Source organism: Gekko japonicus, unplaced genomic scaffold (genome assembly GCF_001447785.1).
Source record: "Gekko japonicus isolate JY-2015 unplaced genomic scaffold, Gekko_japonicus_V1.1 scaffold174, whole genome shotgun sequence".
NCBI lineage: Eukaryota > Metazoa > Chordata > Lepidosauria > Squamata > Gekkonidae > Gekko > Gekko japonicus.
This window is the reverse complement of record NW_015177013.1, coordinates 1544479-1571254: the sequence shown is the minus strand read 5'-3', so window position 1 is coordinate 1571254 and position 26776 is coordinate 1544479. Positions and strand designations below refer to the sequence as shown.

The 26776-nt window shown below is 43.8% G+C and overlaps 1 protein-coding gene across 1 annotated transcript in view; it reads left to right on the top strand.

The window, feature by feature from the left end:
• The window catches only part of ACSS1 (acyl-CoA synthetase short-chain family member 1), a 90526-nt gene that overhangs the window by 31177 nt on the left and 32573 nt on the right, over nucleotides 1-26776 (top strand). Inside the window, exons 6-11 of the mRNA XM_015427672.1 lie at nucleotides 10520-10719; nucleotides 13033-13208; nucleotides 16426-16578; nucleotides 21389-21536; nucleotides 22314-22451; nucleotides 24706-24798. Coding sequence (XP_015283158.1) covers nucleotides 10520-10719; nucleotides 13033-13208; nucleotides 16426-16578; nucleotides 21389-21536; nucleotides 22314-22451; nucleotides 24706-24798 — 908 coding nt within the window. The remainder of the gene's footprint in view (nucleotides 1-10519; nucleotides 10720-13032; nucleotides 13209-16425; nucleotides 16579-21388; nucleotides 21537-22313; nucleotides 22452-24705; nucleotides 24799-26776) is intronic.

Below are 26776 nucleotides of genomic sequence, written 5' to 3'. Positions count from 1 at the left end.
AGTGTGGGAGTCTTCCTGATCTCCTTGAGCAAGTTGTTCCACAGGGCCACTCCAGAGAAGGCACACGTATGGGCAGCTGTTGTTCTTGCCCATCTGCAGGACAGCACCTGCAGAAGACCCTGCTCAGTTGAGCGGAATTGTCATGAACAGACATAAGCAGAGAAGTTGTTTTGCAGATGTGACAGTTCAAGGCCATGAAGCATTTTGTATATGAGAGCCAATACCTTGAATTAGTAACTTTTGGAAAGCCAATGGAGTTGATTGCAGAGTTGATGTAATATGGATGTTCTGCCCAGCTCCCGAGGATAACCAAGCTGTCAAGGTTTTTTAATACTGTTTCAGGGCTCTTTTTGTAGAAAATCCCCAGCAGGAACTCATTAACATAATAGGCCACACCCAACAGCAGGAACTCATTAGCATATTGGGCCACACCCCTGACAGCACAGCTCATTAGCACATTAGGCTGCACCCCCATGTTACCAGAAGTGTGCTCATCCAGCCACACCCACCTTTTGCTTGTTATTCTGTTTACCTTGTTTGTTGTCCAGGGCTTTTTTTGTAGCAGGAACTCCTTTGCATGTTAGGCCACACACCCCTAATGTAGCCAATCCTAATGAGTTCCTGCTATTGGGTGTGGCCTATTATGCTAATGAGTTCCTGCTGGGCGTGGCCAACTTGAGAGCCAGCCGGAACTCCGTTCCTGTGCGTTCCTGCCCAAAAATAGCCCTGACTGTTGTTACCTGCTTTGAGATACTTGGGGAAAAGGTGAGCATATAAATATTTTAAATAGATAGAGATGGTGAAGTTGAACCTAAAATGCTGGTCTAAAGCCTGGGTTTTTTACCCCTCAGCTTGCTCCCTTTCTGGAGAGATAGGGAAGGAGGTTGCCACATAAGGGTTATACTGGGAGCTATGCTAGTTTTGTCAGGAGATGCTCCTTTTGTTAGAAATTCGATTAAGAGGGCTTCTGGATCACTGTATCTGATGGCTGGGTATTGTCTTGGAGATCTGTTAAATATTCTAAGATGTTTGCTGATATCCCACAAGTGCTCACTGTCCTGATCTCATGGAGTCACAAGACAAGATCCTAGATTGTACAGTTTGTTATGGGGTTCAGATTGCCTCTCTATGCAGTACCATTTTATTAGATTTTGTTTCCTTATGGATTCCTGACAGGGTCTGGAGATGATCAAGAGAGAGTCTCCCCTATACCCTTGTAATGCTTCATGGTCCTGGGCTTATTGGGATTTGGGGGTAATGCATTACTTCATGTCCTTTTTGGTGGTTGCTTGGCTTCCATTGCCTTATCCTCATGGAATCTTGGCTTCCATTGCCTTATCCTCTCTGTGGTTTGATTTCTCCTGGTTGAAAACAACAATACAGGATGTTTGTTAATTTTCTTATTTGATATTTCGTTAAGTATTTTAAGGTAAGAAAAATATTAAGAAAAGATTTTAATAGAGGTGAAATGTAACATGTTTTGTTTCTAAGGGACAATGGAAAGTATTGCTATAAATGGGGGGGGGGGGGAACAACCCAGACATATTTCTGCAATCTGCATGTACTCAAATATGATATAGGGTTTCATCCAGAAGATAGGTTATGTCCATTTTACAGAGAAAGCATGGAATTTAAAATTGTAATCAATGCCTAGTAAGTTGGGGCTTCGCCAGTATAGGAGTGTGCATGTAGATATACCCGAGCCAAAAATCCACCTGAAAAATACTGGGGAAACACCCCACCCCCCCCAATCCTGGATCTATTTGGGAATTACTGGGTAGATCCAAAATCAGTGGAAAGGCTCCTGCCTCTCTGTCTTTTGTGGAGCTTCTGTTGCAGACCCTTTAAAGTTTAAAGAGACTGCAGAAGACAGCCTGAGGATTGGCTGTGCTGGTGGGGAACAGATTGTTCCCTCCGGTTTGGCTTGGGGCTGGCTTCTTATGCAGTCTGGTTTAAACCAGGCTGCAGAAGAAGCCGGTCCCAGGATCTGCTTATGCCGCTGGGAGCAGATTGCTCCCTGCAGGCTGGCCTTTTTGTTGGCTTCTCCTGCAGTCCGGTTTAAACCGAACTACAGGAGAAGCCAGCCCTTCCAGAATCTCCTGTGCCATGCAGAGTAATGCGTTCCACGTGGCACAGCAGCTCCTGGGGCTGGCTTCTCCTGCAACCTGATTTAAACTGGACTGCAGGAGAAGCAAACCCAAGCAGGATCAGCTGTGCCTGCGGGGAACAGATTGTTCCCATCCAGCTCGACTTTGTGTTGGCATCTCCTGTAGCCCGGTTTAAGACCAGGCAATATGAAGTATAAAAACTGGGGAGAAGGAGGGACCTGTGCAGATGTATTAGGTACCAGATTGTTTTAAAGAAATAGGGATATATATGTTTGTGTGTGTCTGTGTTTACTTTACAAGACAATGTTGAGCAAGTGTTACAAACCCTATGAAAGCACTTGTTCAGATTGCATGGAGCTGGCCACTGGGCAGGGCAGGGCCTAGTTCTGTGGTGGGGAACCTAGAAGGATTTGTGGAGGGCACTTAGGGCTGCCAAGTGGGGGCGGGGGGGGAACCCTGCTTTGGAGGCCCGATTTCCGCCGCGGCGGAATCGGGCCCCAGGGGGAACTCCGCCCCCCGAAGCTGCGTCACCAGAGGTGACGCATGACGTAGAGCACGTTGGGGGTGTGACCCAGATCGTCGGGAGGGGAAACCATATGGTTCCCCCCCCGACGATCTGGGCCATGCCACCAACGTGCTCTACGACGTGTGTCACTTCCTGTGACGTTCTGGCGGCGCACACGTGCGAAGCGCACGCGGCACACGCTTCCCGATGCAGCTCCCGGATCAAGAAGATGCTCCCCCGCCGGTGAGTCAAAAAGACGTGGCAACCCTAAGGGCACTTCACTTTCCCCCTGTGTACTCCCCCCCCCACTATTTTCTCTTTTCCTTCTCCTGGAACTTTTCTGTGCTTCCTTTCTTCCTACCCACCCACCTTTTATATTTTCCCATCTTCAGCTATATTAATTTCTTAAAGCTACAGACACAGCTTCTTTCATTTTGGGTTTTAACCCCCCTCAATGTTGTTTTTTTTAAGATTTCAGATTTTTCTGCAGCCTGGGGCTTTTTTTGGCTTTGTAAAAAGATATATCTTGCCTGTTCATGGCTCTTATCTCCACATTTAAATATCCACAGATGGGGCCATGTGAATTATATCTACAGATACATGAAGAAAAAAATCGTATGTGTATTCTATATTATCACAGAATAGCACAAATAAACTTTTCAGGTTGTATAGAAGTTAGCTTCACGTGTTATAAAATGAGAAATAATTGACTTCTGTAGATCATAAAATACGTAGTGGCCTGTATCCAATCACAGAAAGACAACCTTAAGTTTTGTTTAGCAGGGCAGCAGTTTCTGCTGATTCCCACCTCCCACAGCAACCCATTGAGCCTCTCAACATTTAGTTCCTGGGGATCAGTGGACTCTCAGAAATACCTTGGAGGGTGTCTGCATTGTGAGGGGGGAATCAGAGGAAATCGTTGCCTCATCTTAAGAAAACACAAGAGTCCCTATGTCTTTGGAATGTGGTTAAAAACAGGTGGATGATAGCTAGATCATAAAATGTATAATGATACCTGTTCACCTGGGACAACCTTGCAAGTTTGTGCAGGTTCAGTGACTGAAATTCTAGCTGAGCAATTCTGAACAGGCTTTTACTTTCAAAATCCATTGAAATCCACGGACTTAGAAGGGTGTAGCTTAGAATTGTACTGCAAATTTCCAACTTCAGCATGCCTAATGTTACGTTGGCAACTGGTCAACTTTATATTGAAATATGACATGTTGATTATACCTGTGACAGGTAGTTCTTAGTCCAAAGCCATGAAAAAACTTATTTGGTGTAGTGGTTAAGTGCACAGACTCTAATCTGGGAGAACCGGGTTTGATTCCCCACTCCTCCACTTGCAGCTGCTGGATGACCTTGAGCAAGCCATAGTTCTGTCAGAACTGTTCTTGAAAGAGCAGTTCTCAAAAGAGCTCCCTCAGCCCCACCTACCTCACAGGGTGTCTGTTGTGAGGAGGGAAAGGGAAAGGAATTTGTAAGGTGCTCTGAGACTCCCGAGTGAAGGGTGTCAGCTACGCTACCATATGGTTTATGGACTGGGGGCACCCTCCTGACCTGCATATGACTGGGTGCCGCATTCCTTTCCCTGCCTCGCTTCTTCTGTTATCTGTAACCTTGTACCACTGTCTAGTAGTAGTGTCTTCATATTAATCAACTTCATATTACTCAACATATTAATCAACTGTGGCTGGTTTGCTTTCCCAGCTCAGCTGCATGGTTATTCCTTCCCGCCCGCGGGAATCAGGCCAATTGGCCCACGGGTGGGGGGGGGGTTGTTTGATCTGTGTATATCTCAGTAAGCTTTCCCTTTTTACTCATTCCTAACAGTGCTTGTATTCCTGACCAATAGTACTGACAATAAAGTATATGCTTCTTGGAAGACTGTGCTCCATTTGTTTGACTGTTGGACCTGATATTGGGTGGGGTATAAATCCAATCTCCTCTTCTCCTTCTTCGTAGGGATGGGCATGAACTGGCTGACAAACTAAAGTTCATAATGAATTTTTGCTGGTTCACGGTTCACGAAGTGATGTTTGTGAACTGAAGAACTGCCATGAACTTCCACAAATTTTGATGCCATTCGCGGTGGTTTATGGTGGTTCACGAAGAGCAGAAAGCAGGGGTTTACCCTGCTTTCCAACATCTTAGCTGTTTGGAATCCCTATTTTCTGCTACGTGCAAAAAGCTGGGGTTTAAACTTTAAATGGCTCATGAACCGGTTTGGTTTGCAAAAGAGCATATTGGCTCACGAACGAGCATATTTGTTCATGGTTCAGCCCATCCCTACTTATTTGTTCAGTGCTACATGGGAAGCAGAACATGAAGATCCTTACCATGTATGCTGTACCCCTGTCACCAGGGTAATTCAGAGAGATGGGGGCCGCACAGGTAGTAAGGAACATTTAAAATATTCCTGATGTGTCACCATGAGTAGGAACATCAACATGACTGAGAACTTCCCTGTGTGAGCTGTACAAAGTAAATGGCTTCTAAACATACTTCTTTTGGCTAGACTCAGAGTTAAAGCTCTTTGAATATTTTGAAGCGTAGGGAACAAAGCAGCTTACATCGTTCTCCTCTCCTCCGTTTTATCCTCACAACAACCCTGTAAGGTTGGTTAGGCCGAGAGCACATGACTGTTCCAAGGCCACCCAGCAAGCTTCCATGGCATAGTGGGGATATGAACCAGGGTTTTCCAGATCTTAGTCCAACACTTAACCACTATGCCACACTGGCTGTCTTCAGAAGAAACCAAGCTTTGAGAACACTGTGGTCCTTGCTGGCTGGGGAAAGACAACCTAAGTCTCCCAAAGTCAGTGCTTTATGTTCCTTTCACCCTCTGGCAACTTGAGTCTTCCTCCTTTGCTTTTGTTTGCCTTTTAAAGACTTTTTTTGTTAGAGGCATTAACACGCCTGTGCTGCATGGAATGCATTTGCAGATAGGTAGAAGTCCTATCCACAGCACTAAGATATACTGAAGGGAACTGAAGATACATCGTTTATTCCTAGGAAGAGATCAGATGTCTTCATATGTGCAAGATTGTCTAAATGGGACAGAAGCATGCAAGCTATTCTTGGATACATCTTTGTAGAAAGGAGTATGAATCCAATAAATAAATAAATAAATAAATTCTTTTTTTTTTGAGCCACCGAAGGGAATTTTTTATTATTTTTATAAATCTACAGTACTACAGAAAATAATAAGGGTGGGGTACTACATATATGGGAGAAAGGAAAGAAACCAACTATACCTAAAAACCCAAGAGAGGAGATCCTCAATAAAGCTTAGTTACATTAAGTCATAACTCTTGTAAAACAATATGAAGAGTCAAGTTTTTCACACATTTTCACTTTAGCAAATTTAGCTGTTCAGAAACCATACCCCCCCCCATCACCACATTTATGCATCAGCAACCTCGAGGCACAATACAGAGTCCTTCAGCCTCTATTTCTGTTTTCCTCGTCTCTTCCTCAGCTTATAGGGGCTTTTGGGAGCTGCATCTCCTTGCGCCGTCAGAGAGTCCTCTCTGGAAGATTCCGTCTCTAATTCCCACTCTAACTGTTATTGTCTTCTTTTCCTTCCCCCTCTTCTTTTCCCAGCTGAGTCTTTAAGAATTCTTTGGCTTTAAAGGCAGAGTCAATTCTTTATTTTTTGTCTTTCATCTTGAAAGCCACTCCTTCCGGAAATAACCATTTGTATCCAATTGAGTTTGTCTGAAGATAAGTCACCAGCTCTTTGTACTTCCTTCTCCGTTGTCTTACGTCAAATGGAATATCCTTCAGCACTCTAATCTTGGTTTCCCCCATTTTCAGGGGTGTTCCAGAAACTGCTTTTAGGATTGCATCCCTTATGTGCCTCTTCGAGAATCTCACAACAATCTCCCCAGGCAGATTATTCTTTTTTATATATCCTGAATATGATCTATAGACCACATCCATTTCACTTAGTAGCAGTTCTGCCGTCATTTCTGTCGCTGGGGCCAACAATTCACTCATAAGCTCTTTAGGATTCTCTCCCGATTTTTCCGGCACACCCTGGAAGCGAAGGACCATGTTGGCCTTATCCATTTGCACCTGCAGCCATTTATCTTCCATTGAAGTTTGCTTTAACTCCAACTTTTGGACTTTCTTCTTTACTTTTTCCGTTGTTGTAGCCACCTCTTTGATTTTCTCACTGTCTTGCTTCATTATCTGTATCATATCATTCATCTGGGTCTGCTGTGCTGTCAACTGGTTTTGCTGCACTGTCAGATTTTTGGTTACTTCCGACATTTGTTCTTTGATGTTATTCAACTGCTCCAGCAGAGGGCGCATACATTCTGCTATAGTCTTTGCTAGCTCATTCGTCACTTCCGTTTTAGGGCTCTCCAGTCCTTTTACTTTCGGAATCAGCTTGTCTTTGTCCCTCTTGCCCGCCATCTTTGCCGTTTGTTTACTCTTTGTAAAAGTTTCTAAAAAGTCTCTGCAATGTGCTCATTCACTTCTCTACATTGGTGAGTACATCTGAACAGCTTACTCCGCGTCTCTGCTTGCTCCCTCCCCTTTTCGTTTAAAGGTCCATGCGCATGGGAGGCGTCCCCCCCGCTCGCTTTTCCCGTTCTGCTAGATGGGGTGAGGAGCGTCTTTTCTTTTAAAATTAATTTCTCGGTTGACTCACGTTCATAGCTGGTTGTCCGACCACTCTTCTTTCATCGTTTTAAATGCTTGATCTCCTGTGCTTGACCTGGTTAGCTTCACTAGTGCTTAATCAGCCTCTCAGCTCGAAGAACCACTGGAGCGGAGGGGAGCCTCGATTCTCTGGCATTCTGCCATCGAAGAGGTTACCCCTCAAAGCTCCTTGGCCAGGACACCTTCGCCGGTATCCTGGGGGGGTTAACGAGCCTGCTCGCCCCCTTCTTCGGCCAGAGCGCGGCTACCCCCCCCGGGAGGTCCGGGAGGAGTGTCTGCAGTCGTGGAGCCATCGACCGGAAGTCTCAATAAATAAATAAATTCTAATCTGTCTGATTTTATAGCATACTTTTAACAATGTCTGTCATCTAATCAACCGAAGTGTTATCAAAACAAATTGACTACGCTAAGGAGTTCACGCTCAGCTGCTGCTAGCCAGATAGCAGTTTATCAGAGGCAGTGAGAGAGAACAAGCAGGTGACCAGTAAGATAAAACAAGTTTGTTGGAGAGGGTGGGGAGCGAAAGGCAAGGCAAATCTGCCTTCCTTAACAACAAAGCTAGAGGTAAATAATGAGAACATGTGATTTTTGATTATTTTATTTGCTATGTCTACACACATATGTTTGTATGTTTGAAAAGTAAATAATCCTTATTTCCTACTTGTGTCACCTGGGAAAATATGAGCGGATGGTGGGAGGTGAGTGCCCATCATTATTTTGGGTTGTTCAATATGGAGGGAGTTGTTCCTTACAAAATGTCCTGTTCAGTGAATATAGGAGACACTTGTTGTGATTTGTTGCAAAGCATCATCAAAATACATAGGTAAACACTTAGGCCTTTCTCTTCCTTTCGTCCAGTCCTAGACCTGCAGGCTGTGTTTCCAGGCGGCATTTGACTGCAGTCACAGGACTTGGTGTAAGTGATCCACTGAAGTGATAAGGGTTGGTGATGTCTGAGGTGTCGATGGTTAGCAAGTCTGGTGGTATTTCAGTCATGGGATGCAGTATTTCCTGTTTGTTGAGGTTTGTAACTGTGTTTCTGGGCACTTAGTTTGCAGCAGCAGCTGGGGCTATATTTCCTGTACATGTGCAGTGCATTGGAGCCAAAACAGATGTGATTCTGGATGTTCTGCAAATGGAGCTCCTAGAGTGTTCTCTTTCTCTCTCTTTCTCTGTCTCTCCCTCCCTCTCTCCCTCCGTCTCCCCCCTTTTCCTGTGCAGCCCACGTTGTCTTTTTCTCTGTGATTGAGGAGATGTTGAATGGGAAAGGTATGCAGAAAAGGCAGCCAAAGGCTATTACAGTGTTTAGAGAGCTACTTTTCAGGCTCAAAAACACTTGTGCTGAAAGTTGACATCAGCAACCAAAGTTCTTAAAAGTGTAGCATAGCTAATTGTTTTGCCTTATGAGGCACTAAAACGTTAAAAAAGCTAGCATCTGTTCCCAATGTTAAATGAAAAAAACCTCATCTGGCAACCGGTCAGAAGGGAGAAAAACCAGTAATGCCAGTGGAGAAATGTCCAGTTGACAACCCACCTGTTTTTGAATCTTTACTTGGGCTTGGTTCTTGCAAACAGTGGATGAAGTGGTAAACCTGTGTCTACAGTATTGTCAGGGGGTAGGGCAGGGCAGAACCAGACTCTAGCCATGCCCCCTAAAGACAGGGAAGATGTGCCTGCCATGGAAAATGGGCCTTTTAAAGCAACTCACAACTGAGCAGTGTGACACTAGGCACCTTAGGAATCCCTCATCAGCTAACCACTTGTTTGACAATAGTCTGTTGGAAAGCAGAGGGAACTGGGTCACGTCCAGGAAGCAGGTACTTTTCTACAGTGCTGTGTTCATAAGGGGGGGAAAGAAGGCTGAGGAGGCTTTGGCTTCAGACTCTGCACTAGTAGAGTCAGGGAAGAGGAAAAGCCAGAATTCCTACTCTTAGTCCTTTTTCATCAGAGGCCCAAGGTGCAGGGAATGGAGGTTTATTAATCTCCGGTTAGGGATTGAAGTTCTTCTGGAATTTCAGTTGATTTCCAGACTACAGATATCAGTTTCCTTGAAGGAAATGGCAGCTTCCTTGGACTAACTGTATGGCAACACATCTTCAGTGAGCTCTTTAGCATTGCCAGCTGAGCACTGGCAACCAGAAGGAGACACTGAGGGGTGGGGACAACAAAATAGGTGTTGCTCCAGTGATCACTTCCTATGTATACTGCAGCAGGTTGATGTTTTAAGATTCACCCCAAAAATCTGTGGGTTTGCTAGGAAGTTGAATAATAGACTGCTTCATAGAGCTGTTTTAACTTATCATGGTGTTAAGTAAATGCAAAATCTATACACATGGCTCCAGATTTTGAATCTAAGCAAGAAAGCATCCTTCCAACAAAGTATTATTTTATATATTTGGACTCAAGCAGTGTCTCTACTGCTAGGAATGTTGGTAAAACCAAATACGACAGGGGTCCCCAGCCTTTTCACACCTGTGGGCACCTCTGGAATTCTGACACAAGGCGGTGGTTGCAACTACAAAATGGATGCTGCAGGAGGTAGAGCCAACACAGAATGTCAGAGAGCAAGGTTATGCATCAGTCTAATAGCACTTCAGCATTTCAGGCACAAGCTCTATTTAACAGGATGCCTTTTAACCTGAATACATACAGTGAAGAATCCTTGTGCTGTGGTGGCAGCTGTTGCTGAAGCAGCTCTTTACAAATCTGCACAACCAGATTTCCAGTGGCCAATCAGAAGCCCTGCTGGGCAAAAGCCCCACCTGGCCCTGCCCACTTTCGAAAAACAGTGGGTGAACACCAGGGAACCCGTTGGCAGGTGCCATGGAACCCACAGGGCCCACTTTGGGGACCCCTGCAATAATCCCATTATGTCAAAACGCAGTAGGTTTCCATACTGCAGAAATGTTGATTTCTGATCCCCACATAGTTGAGAATTGTTGTGTCAATTTATGTATGACATAATAGAAATTTAATTAAATTGTAGACAATATCCTAAATTATTTGCTTTTACAATGTGTATTGTTGATCCTTTTAGATCTAACATATTCCACTCTTTATAGCCTTATCTCAGTATTAATAGGAGATTGACATAGAGCAGAGATAAATATTGCACAGGTGTGAACTACAATAGACAGCTGGGCTAGCTATTATATATTTTTCTTTGTAGGTCTAAATCTTTGTCACCGAAACACTGTTTAACAAGGTGAAACCCAAACATCTTATGTTTCAGGGAGCTTCTGGATATGACCTGCCGTCTTGCTAATACCTTGAAGAAAAATGGTATAAAAAAGGGGGACCGAGTTGCCATCTATATGTCTGTGTCTCCACTAGCAGTGGCTGCTATGTTGGCTTGTGCAAGAATTGGTGCTGTTCATACGGTAGTTTTTGCTGGATTCAGTGGAGAATCCTTAGCAGGAAGGATCAAAGACTGTAAGTAATTTTCACAATGCTGGGAAGGATCATCAATACTTCTAGTATGACTTCTTTCCATGGTGTGCAGCAAATAAACCTTCTTCACAGAAAGTTACTGACACACCTATAGTATATTTTCTTAGGGGTATATGCCACACTCCAACAGCTCTGTGTGCTGAGTTTTCCAGGCATACACTATGCATTTCTGTTAAGTATGTGGACTGTTCATCGTGGGTCGCAGTGCCTCCAGGCTCACCTGGAGGGCAGAGGGTTGCGGCAGGCTTGGCAAGGGTCATGACTCCATCCTCAGAAAAGCAGCACACTAGGCACAAATGCAGCTCCAAGCAATGCTTTATTGTTGCCTCAGGGCTGTAGTTACATTCACCCAGCCTCCACTACAAGGTGACAATACACTTTTCCTCTACCAGCCACCCTCATGAGTACAGTCTTATAGCTTTTAAGGCTTTTAAGTTGGCCCTTCCCCCAGAGCCTCGTTCCCACTCACCTTCCAACCTCGTCAGTCCCTCTCATGCCAAAGGGCATGCCTTCTCTACCCAGGGCTGCTGACACTGTGATCCAGCCATGCCCTGCTGAATGCATGTTGGGCCAGACCCTCCTGACAGGGATCTCCCATGCCCATGACCCTGAGCTGCACCACTCGAGGTTGATGTTGAAGGCATAGCCCAGCCACTGCCCCCACAGTCCTAGGCCCACTGGTCCTCCTGTTGCACTGTTCTTCAACATGGACAAATATTTGTTAGACTCAGTGTATACTGGAGTCCTACAAAGCTACAAGTCATGTTAATGGGCTGTGAGCCAGTGAATCCTGTTCATAGTTTTCCCTCACCAGTATAGTTGTCTGGTCTTTCCTCATGCAGTATAGTCCTATTTCTGAAATACAGCGCATATATCTCTTTTCATGTGATGATATTTACATACTTATGCACAACCAGAGAATTTTAATTTTGAGCAATTATGCAAGAGAATTAATGGATTAATATTAATTAATGGTCACGAATACTCACGTAATAATTTAAGTGTCATAATGGTTCCATAACGATTTGGCAGAGTGGCATGATATAATCTTGGATGCATGGAAGTGGAAGAGTCAGCAATAGAGATGTTCTGAATTTTGCAGTAAACCTGTTCAGCAGCACTGTGTTGGACACAATCAGACTGTGAGCCAATCAAGGATATGGGGCAACCTGAAACAACTGCTGAACAGTTCTGCAGCTGCCTGTTGGTCAGAAGCTAATTCACAGCTGATCAGAGGATCACCTAGGAGTTGGGATCTGACATCCCAGCATTTCCCCAGTATCTTTGTTGTACTGGGACACAGCAAAGCTTGGGGTGGTGGGGCTGAGAAGCTGCTTACAGTTTATGGGGAATCAGCTGGAAATCAGCTGCTGATCCCCCCCCTCAACAAATTGCTACAGAAACTGGAAATATGAAGTGATCAGCTTTTGATTTCCTATTGCAAATGGAGAAGAGAAAGATATTGTTTCTCTCCTTTTCTCTGCTGCCCAAGCTGACAGCCTGGTGTAGGAAGAAGGGGAATCAGCTGGGCTTCTGGACACTTGCCCTCCCCAAAAGTTGATGCATCTAAGCAAATCTAGAACATAGCAAAGTTTTCAGGGTGGGAGATCAGAAGAACCTGACTTCCCACTGATCCCTCTAATCAGCTTTGAGTTGGCTCTTGATTCCCCCACCCTTTAAAGAGGAGATCAGAAGCCCATTGTCAGCTGATTCCCATCTGGGAGTCAGCTTCTGAAGGCTGCAAATAGCCTTTTCCTGCAAATCGGTGTGAACAGGCTGTGAACAGCCTGCTCATTAATTGGCTGCTGGTTTGCCACTTGTGAACAGGGCGTGAATTGTACTGGGAGGTGTCCGAGCATCCCCTGCCAGCATAGAAAATGTGATTAGGCTCATGTCCAAAAATACATGCATTTGTAAAACAGTGAGGTCATGGCCTCCTTAGGTGATACTATTTTCACAGAGAAATGATCTTGTTAAAAGTGACATCAGAATTTCACAGAGAAATGATCTTGCTAAAAGTGACATCAGAATGCCTCTCAGTCATGCACTTTATTCCTTCTCTTTCCCATAATAAAGCAAGAAGGTCTGGTACATATGTTTATTTGCACAGATAAATAGATAGCTAGATGGACCTGATGCACAGATGGCTGGGAGAAAGGCAAATGTATAAATAAATACAGCCCAGTATTTGACATAGATTTTAGGAGTTGTAAAATGTGACATATTATTGCTAATTACATTGCTAATTACAGAGAGAAACAATATTCTAATACTATATATAATTTCCATTGCTAGCTGAATGCAAAGCAGTTATCACCTATAACCAGGGACTCAGAGGAGGACGGATTATAGAGCTGAAGAAGACTGTGGATGAAGCTGTAAAGAACTGTCCAAGTGTCAAGTGTGTCTTTGTGGCTCAGAGAACAACCAACAAAATCCACTTGGGGAGTCATGATATCCCCCTTGAAGAAGTATGTTGATGATGTTCAGTGTACCTCTTTTAACCAGGTACTCCCATAGGGCATGGCACTTTTATCTCAGTAAGTTTCATAATGGGTATGATAGATGAGCTGAAACATGGGGATGGATTTTTCAAGTTAGGCAGGTACAGGGAGCACCTTCTCATCCTCCTAGTTACAAACACAACTAGAAGTGCAGGCCGTGTCCCAGAAAGAAGCAGTGACCTTTTCACCAGAATGCTTCTATGTTTTGTTGCAGCAACCCAATTTAGCACATTGTACAGGTGTACTAGTACCATAGTGATCATTGGCTTTGTAGCCTGTTGAAGGACCAGCAGTCTTATTTGCATAGACTATCTGCCCTTTCTCAGGTCAGAGTGCTTTAGCCTCAGATGACCCTATGAGGTGGCTGAGGGAGACTTGCTCAAGACAAGTCTGCTTGATAGCTAAACAGATTTAAATCTTTGCTTCCCATATCCAAATCCAATAATTTAGTCAGTTCATCACGGTTGTGAACCAGTGTTATGTTGGTCTCCTAAATTAGAGCTGTCTGGTGTGTCTGTAACTTTCCAATTCGTCTAAAAAGCAGCTGTGTAAATTTTAAAGTGACCGGTAGTATAATATTGTTTCAAATTACTATTTTGATTTGATTTTTTTTAAAAAACAAACCTTCTTCCTCCTGTCTTGGTGCCACTGTTGCCATCTAGCAAAAGACTGCAAAATGCAGCTAATAAATCTTGCTTGTTTTCATTGATTTCTCCTTCTAGAGCTGTTGAAGGATTCATCTCCCTGTTTGTTTCTCTTAAGCATTTATGTAAAATAGATTTATATTTTACCGAATTGTACTTCTATGATATCTAGGAAACTGACAGACCACAAGACACAGCCAGTACACATAACGTTTAAATGCACGGTAGGTCATTTGTTCTCCGTACTGCCTGACCACCTGGATTCCCATATGTTCACAACAACATGGTCCTAATGAACATACTGTGAGGAGCATTACAAATTCAGCGCACTACTAAAAACAAGCAAAAGTGAGTGAGCAATGGCAGTATTTGCTGACAGTGGGGTACAGCTGGTGAATATACTTGTGAATTTACTAGAAACTGGGTGACCAGTTTGGACAGAAAGGACAAGTGCCCCCAGATTCCTTTACAAGATTTGAGAGTCCATGCTTTCTCCATGACATGTAGTTCTGCACCTGGAGTATTCAGCCTAGGCCTTCATGTGCCATCCTGAGAGGCCTGAGGGAGGGAAGTCTGCAGGTCTCATATGTAGCGTTTTGCATAAGAACTGCTGTATTTATTCCTAAAACTATTTTTTGCTCCCATTCTTCAATAAGAACGAAATAAAATGAGTTTGCAGGTGAAGTGAACAAAAGGAGCACTAGTTATGGATCACTGGTTTCTCCTTAAAAAAACGTTATACCAGATATCAGCAGTGTTTGAGTGGGAGTGGGGTGAGGTGGGGATTCTGCATTGTCATGTAGCGGCCCATGCTTCTCTAATCAGATCTGACTTGCTGTCATGCTCACAGAAATTTCTGATTTTTTAAAATATTAATTCCAACAATTTATAGTGCAATACTAAACAGAGTTACATGCTTCTAAATCCATTGACTTCAGTAGATTTAGAAGGCTGTAACTGCCTAGGATTGCACTGCTAGCCTTTTATAATCCTGAGGTGAGGAGTCATTTATTATTGCTTTTAAATTAATTATCTAGTTCCTTTTAGCTTCTTTTCTAGCACTTTGTGATACCTGGCATTTAAAGGTAAACTTTTACATTTTAAAATACGGTTTTGATCCGTCTAGGAAAGTTCATATTTCTTGTCACTATGGTATTTTGTTCTTGCTGAGATTTTAGATACGTTTACAAGTATGTGCCTGGTTTCTAGTTTTACATTCTAGGTTTCTGAGATTAAAAGATAAGAAGCAAGCATAATACAGCGTGAGAGAGCTGTGTTTGCCCACCAGCATTGAAGACTGCATTAGACAGACTTCATGGCCTGTAGTAAAACAAGATACTACATCTTACACTGGTTGGGATACGGGTGCCTGTCCTGACTTGCTGTCATGCAACCTTAACAGTGTTCCATTGCTCCATTCTCAGAAGCAAACGGTCCTTCCCTGCAGGGCTGTTTCTGCTGGTGAAAATGCTGCAGGAGGGAAGCCAGAAGCCCCCCCCCCCCTCACAGTGCTCCAAACCTGAATGGAGTGCTGTTGAGGTAAGAGACCATATTCTTTTGCGTGACAGCGACAGACACCCATGTCCTGACCCACATAAGATGTAATGTCTAGTTTAAGTGTAAAGCTTGACCTGTAGGTGTTTGATAAAGTGGAGGTTGGATGTGCTTTGCACATCTGAATTCCTAAGACACCTCCATGTAAGCTTGCCCTAAAGCTGAAAACTATGAACCATTTTCTTGGAGAGGTAGCACTGGTAAACTGCTTCCTATCAAGCCAGCTGTGAATGTTCCTTTATCTGTTGTGGATAAAAAAAAATGCCCGTTATCTGAAGGGTCATGGAAACATTTGTCATACCTCACAGCAAATATGGCTACGGAGACTGCAAATGAATGTGTTCTGAACAGAAGCAAACATTTATAGATGTTAACACCTGTGTTTCACTTAAATAAAAGAAGGACAGGTGGTGTCTGTTTTTCAGAGCCTGAAGATTGTTTGTTTTTCCTTCATAGTTGGGTTACATAATGCTGCCCTTTTTCTTTACTTGGTCTTGTTCCTTTGAGTAAATTAAAGCAAATGGAGTATTATCCTAGGCTTGGGTTGAAACCCTTTTATGGGACACTTCTTATGAAATTACAAGTAATTGCTCTGAGCTTTGGTATGAGATGGGTTTGGCCACTTCCCCCTCCAACACCAGTGCAGCCGGTCAAGTCCCAGTAAACCACAGGCATATCTGGGACCAAGCCCAACACTTGTAGCAATTTCCATCCAGCACGTTTATGGCCCTTGGATGGAAACTGCCAACATGACTGAGCCAGCTCGTGACAGCAGCAGTGGTAGCTGTAGCACAGCCTGTGGTTTAGCTGGGTCTGAGGAAACCAGGAGCCATCAGCAGAGTAGCACAGCATAGTAGGTTTGTTTTTACCACTATATTGGCACCATAAATGAAACTGTAACTCCAAAGCAAGACATTGCTTTAATTCTGAGGCAATTACAAATGGGGGAAAGTACTTTTTATATTCCTTTTCTTTTTTCTTTTTAGGAGATGGCTAAGGAGTCTTCAGTTTGCCCACCTGAAATCATGGACAGTGAAGACATGCTTTTTATGCTTTATACCTCAGGGAGCACAGGGAAGCCTAAAGGGGTTGTTCACACCCAGGCTGGCTATCTGCTTTATGCTGCCTTAACACACAAGGTACCTGTGTAGTCATATCTGCAAGGAAAGAACAATGGGTATTTTATGGGTATAGTTGTGGGGGGAAACAGTAAAAAGTGTTGTATTAGTCATCTTTGAAAGTTCTCATGTAAGACGTAAAAAGTTCTTTGACTCTTATGCACAAGGCTTAACATCACACATACGTCAACGCCAGGTTTAAGGTCCACAGAGGCCCAAGCCAAAACTCTCACAATGGTGTTTTATGATTGAAAATGATTATAAAATGCAAGAACATCCTTATTTTGCTTTGTTCTTGTACTGTTCTGAAAGGCAGCTGAGATTCTGGCATGAGCTGTGCTTTGGAAGAGAACCAGGGAGGGAGGGGGAGAGAGGGGGATGAAGGAAGTACAAGTTATATATGTTCTAAACTTTATTTTGTGTGTTTGACTTTGGGTAAGATTATGGGGACAGAGTCTATCCCTCCAAGTCACCACACTGTATAAAACTGATTGCTGTTTAAGAGGTTAGTCATTTGCTATAATTGCTTGCTATAACCACTTAGCTCTCCTGAATTTCTTTTATGCATCCCATTTAAAGGGGGGGGGGATAATTGAGTCGTATATGCTTTTGGTATATGCTATGTGATGATCATGGAGCTGCGGTGGCTCAAGTGGTTAAGACGCTGAACTCTGCAGGCTGTGGAAGGTCAGTAGTTCAGCAGTTCAAGACCCGGGTGCCGCGAGACGGAGTGAGCTCCCGTCTCTAGTTCCAGCTCCTGCCAACCTAGCAGTTCGAAAGCAAGAAATTGCAAGTAGATAAATAGGTACCACTTTGGTGGGAAGGTAACAGCGTTCCGCGCGCCTTGGTGTTTAGTCATGCCGGCCACATGACCACGGAAACGTCTTTGGACAGCGCTGGCTCTTCGGCTTTGAAACGGAGATGAGCACCGCAACCCTAGAGTCGGATTCGACTGGCTTTCGAGCAAGGGAAGCTTTACCTTTACCTTTATGTGATGATCTGATAAGACCCCAGTGATTTGAAGGCTTCACCAGGCTGTCAGTCAGGTACCCTGGAAATAAAGATTTAAGTCTTGAATAGAAAAATAATTATTTTAAAGAACTGCAGATCAAATGTACATGCCACACGGTCCCTCAGTAAACTATTGTAACCCAGGTGAATCTCTAATGGTCACTCTCCCTCATCAAATTAAAAAGGCCAGATCTCCCTGCTCTTCTACTCCAGCCAGTACTTCACAGGCTTACTAAGGGATTTGGCCTGAGAGCTTCCTGTTGATGCTGATGGAGGACTGCCTCAGACTCCCTCACAGTCTTCCTTCTGATCCAGGTTTGACAGCTCTGGAGGTTTTGGGAGTGGAGGCTGAGGAGGGCATGGTTTAGGGAGGCGCCTCAACAGGGTATAATGCCATAGAGCCCACCCTCCAAAGCTGCCTTTTCCCCAAGATAATTGATCACTGTAGTTTGAAGAATATCTCCAGGCCCCACCAGGAGGTTGGCACCTGGAGCCCTTCTTCCCATCCGTTCACACAGTCACACAGGTGCAGCTTGAACTCTTCTAGCCTCTTCCTGGGCTATTTATGCTTTTTCTCATTCTTTTTAATAGCGACTCCTCCTTGCCTACAGCCTCTCACTCACCCAGCTCTTCAAAGTCCTCCACTAGTAGCTTTACTTCTTCCTCCTTCTGAAGGTCATCTGCCTCCCAACTGTCTTCCAGCTGCTTCTCTGGTGCCTCGAATGCCAACCTCCATCTGGGACCTGGAGATCTGGAATTACAGCTCCAGATTGTAGAGATCAATTTCCTTGGAGAAAAGGACTGATTTTGACGGTGGACTCTATGACATTTTACCAGGCTGCACCCCCAAATCTCCAGGAATTTCCTAAACCAGATTCTACAACCCTAGCTGCCTCTATCACCTGTCTCTTATACAGCTCTCAGGAAAGTTTAGTCCAATCCACTGCTGACACTTGGTCCAACCTTATTCTGATTGAATTCCTCCTAAGTTGAAAACCTATTGTGATGAGTTTGAAAACTCTCCTTAGTGGCCTTTTAACCTCACCATAGCAACAGTCACTTGCTTCACCAACTGGAAATGCATTGTACCACTTGGAAACCCTCCTGCTGTCCCCTTACAGCACTTCTGTACATGAGCGAAACAAAACGGTAACATATATTCTGAAATTATTACAAATAGTGTTTGATCTCCTTGTTAGGAAATTTGTTTCTCCATATTCTAGAACTCCTGTAGTGGGCAGGAGTTGGACTGCACACCTTTTGTCAATGCTACAGTAAAATGTTTAAATTGCAAACTCATCAGCTGTATACCTGTAGGGGGGTAGTGTTTTGTAATTTTCTTCCCAATAAATAACTTTCTGCTTAGGAACAGATTTGAGACCAGTAGCACCTTAGAGAGCAACAAGATTTTCGGGATATCAGCTTTTGAGAGTACAAGCTACCTTCATCAGATGGTATCTGCTTATACCCGTTGCTCTCTAAGGTGCTACTGGACTCAGATCTAGCTGTTGTACTGCAGACCAACAAGGCTACCCTCTGGAACTATCTTTCTGCTTAGGTTTCCCCCTTCGTCTGCACTTGTTGTGCATGGTGGCAGAAGATAGGTAATTTAGCTACTAAACTTTTTTCTTTTATTCTTGTCCTGGTAGCCTTAGTGTCCTTCTAAACTATAGTAAAAAGGTAAAGGTTTCCCTTGCTCGAAAGCCCAATTAAGGGCCTCAATTCAGTGAATAGTTTAGATGACATTAAAAAGGAGAATGGGCCTGACTCAGTGTGGCCCGAATTTTACCTTGGGGGGGGGGGAGCTAGCCAGAGGTTGGGTGGGGATGGGTGGCTGAGCGGCGGGACAACCAGGACTTCCCCCTTGCCCCCTGGGACCAATAGCAAGGCAACAAGGTAGCTGGGGGAGGGCCGGCGCAGGGGGAATAGGCCAGCCACTTGCCACCCACAGTTCAAACCTCCTGACCTGGACAGCCCGGGCTAGCTTGATCTTTTCAGGGCTAGGAAGGTAAGCACAGTCAGCTCTGGTTAGTACTTGGATGGGAGACCACCCAGGAAGTCTAAGGTCACTACTCAGAGGCGGGTGATGGCATGCCACCTCTGAACCTCTTTTTTCTTGAAAACCCGGCAGGGTTGCTATAAGTTGGCTGTGACTTGATGGCAGTGAAATATAGCCTCTGTGCTTGTGTGCTTGTGTTGTCAGTGTCTCAAGCAGGGAAAGTGCCTCTCTTAATTCCCTTCCCCATGATAAAGACACAGGAACCTTTGTTGATTTTAAACAGGTTGCTGCTGTGTGTATTGCATATGTGTTGGCTGTCTGTGGCTAATCAGGCTGAAAAGGACACTGGCTGTATTAATGACTGCCTTTATTCATTTTTGAAAAACAAACATATGAGACAATTAGATCCTGAGCTTTTTCAAATTTTGTAATATTTTTGACTCTCTGTTGGCAACAGGCCATTGCTCTAATCCAGGAAGGGAAAGCTGTATGACTTTTTCAGCCCTGCTGTCAAGGTGAAGCCAACTTATACCAACCCTGTAGGGTTTTCAAAGCAAGAGAAGTTCAGAGTTGGTTTGCCATGGCCTGTCTCTGCATAGCAACTCTGGACTTCCTTGGTGGGTATCCCACCCAAATACTGACCAGGGTGGACCCTGCATAGCTTCTGAGATCTGATGAGGTCGGGTGAGCCTGGGCTAACCAAGTCAAGGCTAAGGCTACATGTACAACTGATTTGTTTATTTATTTATTAAAACATTTCTATCCTGCCTTTCCTTGTAGTTCAAGGCATCTTACAATCATAGTTAAAAACATATTCCATTTAAAATAATAAAATAATAATAATAATAATAATAATAATAATAAACCCCAAATATCTCTCCCCTCCCCATCTTAAAATATGCTTGCCAATTCACACTCCCTCGAAAGCCCTAGCAAACAGTCAGGACTTGCAGTGCCTCCTGAACATCTACAAGGAGGGTTCCCCTCACCCATTCCGCATGATGAAAAAGGCCCAGACTGTGGTCAGTGCCACACAGGCTACCCTAAGTGGTGGTATAGCCAACAGATGGCTGCCTGATGACTATAGTTGACACACAGGGGCATATGGAAGGAGGCAGCTATTCAAATGCAGATGTGTACCAGAATCTCAGATTCTGAGTACTAAAACTACACCAGACACCAGATTCTGTACTTGCAGAGTGAACCTGCGAAGCTGATCCTAGAATTGTGGGTTAGGGTGCTGCCTTAGAAGTTTCACTGTGACAGCAGGCGGAGATGCTGGTGCAAATATGCCAGTCTCACAAAAAGAAGAAGAAGCTTAATTAGACAGATATAAGTACAAGTGAAGTAGTTTATGTGGATGGCTGCATACATACACGAGTCAGACCTTTGGTGTGTCAAGGTCAGTCTTGTCTCTAGGGTCTTTCTGCTACCTGATCCTTTTAAGTGGAGATGCTGGGGCTGATACCGGGAATGTGCATGCAAAGCAGATGCTGTGACACTTGTAATCTACTACTGAACCGTGTCTCCAATATAGGTTTATTGCTATGTTGGAGGGAAAAAACAGTTATTGAAATTACAGTATTCTGTAGCAGTAATAACTGCCAGCAGAAACCCTGTAACTTGTCTGTGCTTAGTTAGTTGCATAAATATTCCCAACCATGAATTTGCAGGACAGAGAAATTAAATGACTAAAATCTATGGTTGTTCCATTTTTTTCACCACAAGGGGGTGGAATATGTAACTGTCCATTGAAAAAAGTCAGAAACATCTGTCAAAAATGAATAAGTAAACTTACTGCCTTTCTGTTCACCTTTGCAGCATGTATTTGACTACAAGCAAGATGATGTTTTTGGCTGTGTGGCTGATATTGGCTGGATCACAGGACACAGCTATGTGGTATATGGACCCCTCTGCAATGGAGGCACCACGGTTCTGTTTGAAAGCACACCAATTTATCCTGATCCAGGTGACTTCAGAAGAAATTCAGACCTTGCTTTTGTTAACTAGCACTTACAAATGCAAAACCTTTCAGTACCCGGTATATTACTTTGCAGTACTTACAGAACTAGCAATTGACAGTGTGAATCTTAGCATGTTTTGCAGGACAGGGAATCCTGTCAGTACAGTTTGTCTGTAATATATTGCTTTATATGTGGCTCTTCAGTACACATTCTCCATTGTGGCCTGCACCATATGGAATGTATCCAGTAACGGATTTACTGTTTTGCCTTATTCTACCACCGAGTGTTTAGTGATGAGTTGTACCCGACTGCTGCTTCAGCTGAGCAACCCAAAGTGAAATGATGAGCTGGCATGGCAAGCAGAGAAAGCATGTCAAGGTTTGGGTTTGGGGTTGGAGCTTGGTTTCAGTCAGTTCTGTTGTATATGAGTTAACTGTCGTCAATGTTGAATTAAACTGTCAAATTGAAACCTATTCTGATTGATTATGGATATCTGATTTTCATTATTCATCAACATAAATTTATTTGTTTGGTCCTTTTGAAAGCCTAAATAGTTTCAAATGCATTGGCTAGATGGAAGTCTACTATTTCCTCTGGCCCCATCTGTAATTCCTTTTGCCTATAAAAGCAGGTGTTTTGGTGTCAGTTTTACAATGGATCCCTTTGAAGAGCCATCAGCATTATAAAACAATATTCTTATTGTGCATGAAATATTCTAAGCGTGCAATGCTAAAGAGTTCATGTCACAGACTAATTTAAGATTGCTGTTTGGATCTTTGCAGGTCGCTATTGGGAAACTGTACAGAGGTTAAAAATTAATCAGTTTTATTGTGCTCCCACTGCATTGCGATTGCTACTGAAGTATGGAGACGAATATGTGAAGAAGTATGACCGATCTTCTTTAATTACCCTTGGATCAGGTGAGGACAGGAAGTGTAAGCTTGCTACCCCCATTTGAAGTCAGCAACATGAGTTTTGATTTCTTTGAAAACACAATTTCTGAAGGGCTGTGAGTCTGCGTGGAAATACTTGAGATTATGTGGTGTGCAATACTTGTTGTGTTGAGAGAGAGTGAAAAGGATCATATAAGTCATATAACTCAGTGTTAGGACCAGGCTGTGGCTTCGGGTGAACTCACGTGGAACCTTTTCAGGAATGAATGATGCAGTATCTGGAATCTGAGTCTGGAGTGCAGCAGCTGAGAGAGCCTGGTGTCTATTAAGTAGACTAGAATTTTAATAAATAAATACACAAATAACTAGCCAAGGCCTAAGCAGCTGCCTGCCATACCTAGTAGTCAGTAGGCATCTATCTGAAATGGTAGCGCTGGGTCTCTTCTTTTGTAAAGATCTGAAGAGAGCTCTGATAGTTGATTTTTCTGCCTAGTCTTGCACTACTGAAGCAATTAAGGCTCTGGGAGAGGAACATGGGAAACTCTGCTGCTGAGGTTCTTTTTTAATAGTATCCTCATAAGGTTCCTGTCCATGCTTCCTTGAAAGAATCTTTCAAGATTTGCAGTTTTGTCAAGCTACTTGTGTTGTTGAGCACAACTTCCCTAATGTTTCACTTAAATATATCTTCCTGTCATTTCGTCCTGTCACTTCACATCATATTCTTGGTGGTCAGATGGAACAACTGTGACAACAGTTGTCTCTTTCCCACCCACTGCACCCCCCACCTCAATCCCATGCATGTTTACTCAAAAGTAAGCCCCCGAGTGCTCATGAGGCTTACTCCCTAATAAGGCCTGGTTCACACCTGCAGGAGGTTGGATCCAGGTGGTCAGCCGTATTGTCCAGTGGCACCTTTAAGACCAACCAAGGTTTATTCAAGGTATGAGCTTTTATGTGCAAGGCACACTTTTTCAAATACGTTGGAATGGTTGGTAAGGTTCAAACGTATAGACAGGGACTTAACAGCAAATTAACATGTAACATGATGATGTTTAAGATATGCGAAGTCAGAGCTAAATAACAAGCTAAGGTTATAAGGTCTACAGTTGTAAAGCAATAAACATGTCAAAATAGCAGATAAATGTAGGAGAGTTAGGGTTGCCAGCCTCCAGGTGAAGCCTGAAGACCTTATGGAAGTACAACCAATTTTGCTGGCTACACAGATCAATTTTCCTGGAGAAAATGACAGCTTTAGAGGGTGGACTCTGTGGTGTTATACTTTGCTGAGGTCTCTCCCCAGGCTCCACCCCCAAATTGCCAGGAATTTGTCAACCCAGAATTGGCAATCCTGAGGAAAGTAAAGCAGTAGAATTGACTGCACCATTTCAGACTGCAGATTCCAGCTTTGAACGTTTTTTGTATGAAAAATTCCATTCAAATAGAGTGTTAGAACAACAGGGAGAAATGCTCTATGTCCTTTCTTTGCTTGCTCTGCTGGTTTTGTTTCCAGGGAAGTTTTTTTAAAAAAACACAGGGGTCCCTTCCAAAATACCCTTCACCTTAAGTGTGAAATGGCGCAATCCATTCTCTCACCTCTGTATTCTGCCACTTCACTCTCCTGCTCTTCTTCTTTTAGATTAAGTAAGCTTTGGCTGCGGTCACACGGAGCATTAGGCACGCTAGAGGGATGGAAGATAGGCGGATTTTCCGGGCGCGATCTCACCGCCACATCTGGGAAGTGTCGAGCTCCCATGGTGAACCCGAGGCTTCCCGTGGAAGATGCGCGATAAAAAACTAGTACCTCGGAGGTACTAGTTTCCTGAAACCGCGGGGTAAGGGCGGGCGTCTGATCGCATTTCCGGTGATAGTTCCGGCGCCCGCCCATGTCCCCTCGGAAAAAGGTTTTTTTCCCCCAGAGTCTCCACGGATGTGCACAAGCACCTAAGGGAGCATGCGCGCATTTGAGTTTTCTAAAAAAAACCCAACCCCGTTTGCCTTGCGCCCCGCTTCTTTGCCGCGCGACAGGACTGTGGAGTGATTGGCACCTCCCCCCTACCACGGGACCTCCATCAGTAGGTCTGCTCGAGCAACTGCGTGGTTTTTAGCCCCGGGGCTAACAGCCAAGTTAACAGCCAAGCTAACAGCCCGCATTTTCCTGCCCGTGTGTGACCGGGACCTTTGTTATTTTAGCCATTTATTATATGACTTGCTTTGTATTTACCAAATATTAATATTTTTTGCCAGCAATCAGAATTCTGCCTTTACTGTTTTTGGTTTTTAGTGGGAGAGCCGATAAACCATGAAGCTTGGCAATGGTTCTACGATGTGGTAGGAGATGGACGGTGCTCCCTTGTGGACACTTGGTGGCAAACAGGTAAAAGCATGGCAGCAAGGAACATTCAGGAAAAAAATCATGCAATGTTGCTTCTTGTAGTAACTGCTGGTACCTCAGTCCTAGTCACATTGCTGCTAAAGAGATTAGACATGTGGTGCTGTCTATTGCCCTGTTGAGGGAAACCTGTAAAAAGAATTCACCATTGGTAATTCCTGGGATCAACAGGATTACAATGTTTGTCTAAAATGTGTGCCAAGCAGAGTCTCTGTGGTGTAGATTTCAACCACTTTCATTCCTGTCATTCCTCACAGCTGTCATTCCTCACAACTAAAGTGCTCTGGGTAATGTAGTTCTAAAAGGGGATAGGCCTCTAACAAGAATTCGTTATCAGCCTCTATGATTGCAGTTCTGAGTTCTTTAAGAAAGATGTTCCTTTAAGTAACCACCTCATCTAGTTCCCCTTCCCTTATCCATAATGTCTAGTACAACATATCTAATTTGGTGATGTCACAACATTCTGCATTTTCTTGCTCTTGTTCTGCATCATCAGCTTCCTGCAGTGAGGAAATCTGCCCCTATCAAATGGGCATTTTTGTAACCATGTCAGCAGTTTCTAACAGTGTCTCTATCAGTTTCTGTTTTCTGTATAAATTATGCTGTGTAGTTTGTTGTTAAATCCGTTTCTACTGAGTGCTAATGTATAGTAACTTAATAATGTAGGCAACCTTTATTTATTTTATATGCTTAGATGGTTGTTCTGACTTTTTGTGCAGGCTCCGCCCTGCATGCAGAGGAGATGGGGAGAGAGCCAAGAATGTACTTAGTGCCGTGCCTAACCAACATGCCTGTCCCACAGCCACTGGCTAATCATACAGCAGTGTCACCTCCAACATGCAAAGGATCTGTTTATGTGGTTAAGCTCTTAAATATGGTACAGGAACTGACCATATGAATTGAAACTGTGTATGTTGGATTTGACCATGTTACACCACTGTGCAAACAGCTAGTGGTGTTAAGGACAAGGGCCGGCATGCCTGATAAATGGAGAGTTAAGTGCACTCCTGCTCACATGGAGCTGCCTCATACTGAATCAGACTATTGGTCTATCACGATCAATATTCTGTACTCTGACTGGCAGCCACTCTTTAGGGTCTCAGACTGAGGTCTTCTACTACACCTACTACCTGCTCTTTTTACCTGGAGATGCCAAGGACTGAACCGAGAGTCCTCTGCATGCCAAGAAGATGCTCTGCCACTGAGCCACAGCTCCTCTCCAAATTGCTCTTTCTCATATTATGCACAGCACATAGTGCTGGGTATTGTGCACGGTTTATACACATGTGACTAAAGCCTATGCATGCATATATTTTTGTTTTGCTATTGCTTGTCTTCTGTAGTTTGTTCTTTTGGTAGACACGTACTACTTTTTCCTTATATCCAGCTAATGCTACCATTGTCACATCCTCCTCCCCCACTACCATGCTGGAGGTTTTCAAATGACAGGAGCCAGTTTGTTATAGTGGTTAAGTGTACGGACTCTGATCTGGGAGAACCAGGTTTGATTTTGTAGTGTATTCAAAATGACTTGAATGTATGTATTGGATGTTTGTGAATCATTCCATTGCCATCTCATGTTAAGCTTCATCCTGGGCTAGGATCCTAATGTAACCAATAGGAACACTAGCCCAGGAAGCAATATCCAATCACTATGAAGAATCCCTGAGCGGGAACGCGTTTGTGATTGGCCTTTAATGGTTCAATTGCATTGGTTGATTATTGTATAGTAGGCGTGGCTATATTAGCCGGGAATGTTTAAATACAGAGCAGCTTCTATGCCAAAGCTGTCTCTGGCTGACTGATGTTGTACCGTGTTGGAAGTGAGTTCGAGTTGAAGAATAAAAGCCGCATTCTTGCTGAATCACTCTCCGACTCTTCGTTAAGTTCACGACTTAACAGATTCCCCACTCCTCCACTTGCAGCTGCTGGATGACTTTGGGCAAGCCATAGTTCTGACAAG